This window comes from Helianthus annuus, chromosome 16 (genome assembly GCF_002127325.2).
Source record: "Helianthus annuus cultivar XRQ/B chromosome 16, HanXRQr2.0-SUNRISE, whole genome shotgun sequence".
In the NCBI taxonomy this organism is placed as follows: Eukaryota; Viridiplantae; Streptophyta; class Magnoliopsida; order Asterales; family Asteraceae; genus Helianthus; species Helianthus annuus.
In genome coordinates this window covers 121,944,265-121,949,609 of record NC_035448.2, presented here as the reverse complement: position 1 = coordinate 121,949,609, position 5,345 = coordinate 121,944,265, and the positions used below count along the sequence as shown (strand labels likewise).

The following is a 5,345-nucleotide window of genomic DNA, read 5'->3' as shown; positions in this document are numbered from 1 at the left end:
GCTAGGGTTTACCCCCCTTGAGTTTTAGGGGCCCTGATCCTGATTGTTCTGAAAATTTTAGGGGTTATGCAGGATTACTTGGGTTTCTCAATTAGGGTTTCCTTATTGGATAATTAAGATACTAAGTAATAATAATAATAATAATAATAATAATTTTAGTGAGAGTTGTTACACCACCCCCTAAAAACCTAACCCCCCACCCCCAAGCTAAATGCTAAAAACTGATTATTTTGTCCTTTAGTGTAGGGGCATTTTGGTTATTTTTAAATTTCATTTATTGTAAATTCATTTAAATGTTTAGACATAAGCAGCCGACACCTTGTCTCTCTCTAAAACCTAACAACTCTTCATCATCTTCTCATGTCTTAAAAAACATAAACCTCTCTCCTCTCATTTGATCCACTCACACAAAACATAGACCTTGAGCCTCATCATCTTCCTCACTTGTCAAAAACCCAGACCCCCTTGGTCTCTCCCTCTCGATGTCAGCTCCGGCAGCCGAAGCCGGAGGTCCGACCGGACACCGATACTCATGTCCTCGCCGGTAAGTGACGACACCACTCACTCCTGCTCTCGCTCTATTTTTCTCCGACAAACAGCATCTGCCGGCGATGATTCTCAGCCAAACACCCCCCGTTTATTGCAGTTTAATGGCCGGCCGCCACCGCCACGGTGGTGGCGTACGACGAAGACGCAAACAGAGGAGAGAGAGAGAGAGTAATCGGAGGAGAGAGATGGGCACGACAGCGGCGGCAAACGAAGGTGCCGTCTCTGAAAACGCCAAGAACGACGGCGGTGGTGTTCGTTGTTCCCGACGAGAAACCGGTAAGCCACTCCCATATCTTTTTTTTTATATTTTGTTATTTAAGTGTTAATCGACTGGAACGGTTTCAGATCTGCCGGTGTGGTGGTGGTGCGGGGTTGTTGGTGCGGGATGGTGGTTGGGGGTGATGGTAATGGTAATGTCTGGTGGTAATGGAGGCGGTGGATGGTGAGTGAGGATGGTGATTTTCTGGGTTTTAGATGTTCTTGAAGATGATGTTCTTGATTTTATGTGTTTTGATGATGATGTTTGAAGATGAACGATCTCTGGGTTTTGATGATGTTCTTGAAGATGATGTTCTTGATTTTCTGGGTTTTGATGATGATGTTTGAAGATGAACGAGGTCTGGGTTTTGATGATGTTCTTGAAGATGATGTTCTTGATTTTCTGGGTTCTTGATTTTCTTGAAGATGATGTTCTTGATTTTCTAGATTTTATGGGTTTTGATGATGATGTTTGATGATGTTCTTGAAGATGATGTTATTAATTATTGAAATGTTATAATAAATTAACATGGACCAAAATGCCCCTGCACTAAAGGACAAAATAATCAGTTTTCAACAGTCAAAAAAGAGGGTTTTTGGATTTTGGACTAAAATGGCAACAAAATGCAAACCACAAGGACCCAGATGTAAAAAGTTTGAGATTTGGACTAAAATGACAAAAGTGCCCAAACCATAGGGACCAAAATGGCAGTTTACTCAAATTATAAAAATATTTTTCTTAGCATTTAGTTTTGGTGGGGGTTTAGGTTTTTGGGCGGTGAGGGTGGAAGGTTTAAGATTTTTTTTTTTTTTTTTTGGGGGGGGGTAGGTTTTTGGGTGGTGGTGGTGGGTTCATTGTTTGTTTTGGGTTTATTTTGTTTTTTGTCACTCTAGTTTTCGTGGTTCTCTCCTTAAAACTAGTTCTCGCATGAACTCTACCCTATATATATAGTGTAAGGTTCAATGTGAACACTAAAAAAGTGGAAAACCGGGAAACTATCTATTTAACATGTTAAATATATCATAAAAATCAATTGAACATGTATATTTTTTTCTTTCAAATAATATTTTGGAGCTTTTGCATATAATGATGTGCAGAAGACTTTTAAATAAACAAAATTCAAAAACTAAAAAATTAAAAAAATGCTTAAAACAGTTAAAAAGTTAAAAAAAAAAATACAAAAAAGATTTTTGTATATACACAGGTAAAGTCCTTTGATGTTTTTCAATGCATCAGAACATTATTAATGCTCATGGAACGATACTGAATAAGAGTCAGTGCCCTCAGTCGGATGAGGAACAGAAGAAAATGGAAGGAGTTCCATATGCTTTCCTGATCGAAGATTCGAGCTCAAACAAAAAGAGCTGATCTCGTGTGTTGGCAACGTCAGGTTCTACTCATGGTAATGGGGAACGAACTAGCCAATAGATCCATATGTAACTGTCTCATGAATGTAATGCACCAAATGATAACCAAACAAGTCTCGCAAAACACATAAACTACACAAGTTGGTATTTGCAGGTATGGAATTATGATAAAGTAATACCTGGAAATGTAACACATGATACACCCCAAAACTTGTACTAAAAAGGGGAAATGAAAGATCCACTCACAGTTTGTGTCCTTGCGATTCCTTGAAATAAGCGTACGAATGGAAAAAGAACACTTCGAATGATGTGAATTATCCTAGTATATGAAATTAATTTAAATATTCATTAATCGCAATGTACGTCTTATGTCACGATAGTTTCCTAGATCCGGGTGAGATCAAAGATCGTCACCACTTTGAAGGTCAGGAGGTGTCCCGACAATACACTATTGCGAATATTATAATGATCAAATGTAAATGTGTCGAACATCTTCGGTTTATTTGATGGATTATATAAGTTTGAAAAAAAATTATAAAATCTAGATGGTTTCATTTTATTATGATTCCTATATATATTTATTATTATTAATATTAATATAATATTACAAATGATGAAGTTAGTAAACATGTCCGGTTGACGTTTAAATGAAAGTATTTATATTACTTATATTACGTGACAAATTTTGTTTTGTTTATGTCACATGGAAAATCAGTTACTTTATACCATCTATAAAAAGTATATAATTTAGAGTTGATAAAATTATACAATAATACGAATTTGATTTGAATATGATTTACTTTTACGTGACATTTTCAACTTACACTTCAAACTTAATTTTCTTTGGTTTATGGTGGCTTCTCAAGCTATTCAAGAGACTTAAAATAGAACATTAGGAAAAATGTTAATCTACAACTTCTTAACAGATCTATGAGCAGAATGTTTAACAAATACTACATAGGAAATGTTGTGTACTTTTGGTATAAAATGAGCAGAATGTTTAACAAATACTGCATAGGAAATGTTGTGTACTTTTGGTATAAAAACTAATCAACACGTCTTGTTATCATACTTTAGTAGAAACGAAATTAACATGGACATTAAGAAATCCATGCGAATATTTCATCCCAAAGTATTAATTATCAACAAAAACTCTCATAGGGTAAAGTTATTGTACAAATAATCTTAACATACTAAACATACAAACTGAAGAAAAATTCAAAAAGACAAGGTGGCCCTTTTGTAATTATCAATAACTATCAAAGTTACTTTACAAATATACCTAAAAAACCTAACCCTCTCTCCCCCCCCCCCCCCCAAAGCTAAAATGCTAAAGAGTAAATTACAAGTTTTGTCCTTTATGTATGTCCCAAATTGCACGCGCTGTCCTTTGTCTTTAAAATTGATGGGTTTTGTCCTTAATGTTTGCAAATCTTGCACGTTATGTCCTTTAAGCCAAACCCAGTTAGATTTTTTTGTTAAAACTGATCATGTGCAAGGCACATGAGGATACTATTGTAATTTCACCATAAAAAATAATAATTAAATCATTAAAAGAAATTAAAAAAAGATGGGACCCACATTTTCTTCTTCATCCTAAAACCACCACCACCTCCAACTTTACCACCACCGCCCACCACCTCCTTAAAGCACAACTTGCCACCACAACCTAAAACCGCCACTTGACACCGCCACTGAAACCACCCTCCACCATCACCACCCCAAAATCAACTACCACCTCCTAAAAAACCCAAACCTGCAGTACAGCCTTGGATATCATCAAATCGCTCACAACGATTGAATATTTTCATGACAAAACCAAAACCCACATGCTTAATTTGAACAACACCCCTAAATTAACAAAAAAATCATGAACGCCTAAATCATCAAGCTTGTTAATCTTACCTGGTCAACAAGAAAGTCAGTTGTACCTAACCCGCCACCACCACCGACGTACTTAACCCACACCCACCGCCGCACTTAACCCACCACCACCACCGTCGCCGCCCCTAACTCACCACCGCCACACACCACCTTCAATCTGTTACCACCTCCGACACACTAACACCACCTCCACCACCGCACTTAACCCACCACCACCGAAGCACCAACACCACCACCATCGTCGTACCTAACCCGCCGCCGCCCCTAACCACCGCCACACACCAGCTTGAATCTGTTACCACCACCGCCGTACCTAACCCGCTGCCGCCCCTAACTCACCACCGCCACACACCACTTCAATCTGTTGTTAGAGAGAGAAGAGAGAGAGAGATTATCAGATGTTAGAGAGAGAAGAGAAGAGACAGAGAGAGAGTTTATCAGAGAGAGAGGAGAGAGAGTTTGTATATATAGTGTTTTACTTTTAAATTTGTACAAAATGGCCCCTGAATAGAAGTTCTTTACAAAATAACCCCTGTATAGTTGAAATGACAAGAATACCCTCATGTGCATTGCACATGACCAGATTTAACTAAAAAATCTAACTGGGTTTGGCCTAAAGGACATAACGTGCAAGATTTGCAAACATTAAGGACAAAACTTATCAATTTTAAAGACAAATGACAGCGCCTGCAATTTGGGACATACATAAAGGACAAAACTTGTAATTTACTCAATGCTAAAAACTAAACCCCCAAAAAACCTAAAAAAATCTAAAAAAATAAAAAAATGTAACTTTGATAAAAAATGTAGCAATTTTTTAATAAAAGATGTTAAAAAAATTGTGTTTTTTAGGTACTTTTGGTTGAGTTCACATTTGTATAGTAACTTTGATAGTTGGTGGTAATTACAAAAATGTCACCTTGTCTTTTTGAGTTTTCCTTCAATTTATATGTTTAGTATGTTAAAATTATTTGTATTTGATCTTTTGCCTATAAACATAATATATATAAAATATAAATTTGAGTAACAAAAACTTTGAGAAAAAGCAGTAACTTTTTGTTAGTGGGCTATGCTAATAAAAGTAAAAAAACAATAAACGTGGATCATGGTCTCTTCTTCATAATTGCACAGAGAGTAATTCAAGTTCTTGTTTTTAAACCGAACAAACATGAGAATACAGAAACAAAACAAATTAGCATCTAAACCAGTAAACCTTACCTTGTGTCGGGAAAGGTAGCTAGTCTGATTGATGAAGCGTAGAACCAAGGAAGGTCTTCAAATGACAA

General features: G+C 36.6%; 1 protein-coding gene across 1 annotated transcript; it reads left to right on the top strand.

Annotated features, from left to right (window-relative positions):
- Nucleotides 1-350: 350 nt before the first annotated feature.
- LOC110917543 lies at nucleotides 351-1,094 on the top strand. The gene is made up of 3 exons (XM_022162072.2): nucleotides 351-544; nucleotides 647-825; nucleotides 895-1,094. The coding sequence occupies exons 1-3, from the start codon at nucleotides 483-485 to the stop codon at nucleotides 993-995; spliced, it is 342 nt and encodes a 113-aa protein (XP_022017764.1). The 5' UTR covers nucleotides 351-482; the 3' UTR covers nucleotides 996-1,094.
- Nucleotides 1,095-5,345: the final 4,251 nt, after the last annotated feature.

Coding starts and splice junctions, on each gene's coding strand:
- LOC110917543 (XM_022162072.2), top strand. CDS start 483: ATGTCAGCTCCGGCAGCCGAAGCCGGAGGTCCGACCGGACACCGATAC. Junction 545..646: donor CGATACTCATGTCCTCGCCG/GTAAGTGACGAC, acceptor CGTTTATTGCAG/TTTAATGGCCGGCCGCCACC. Junction 826..894: donor TTGTTCCCGACGAGAAACCG/GTAAGCCACTCC, acceptor GAACGGTTTCAG/ATCTGCCGGTGTGGTGGTGG.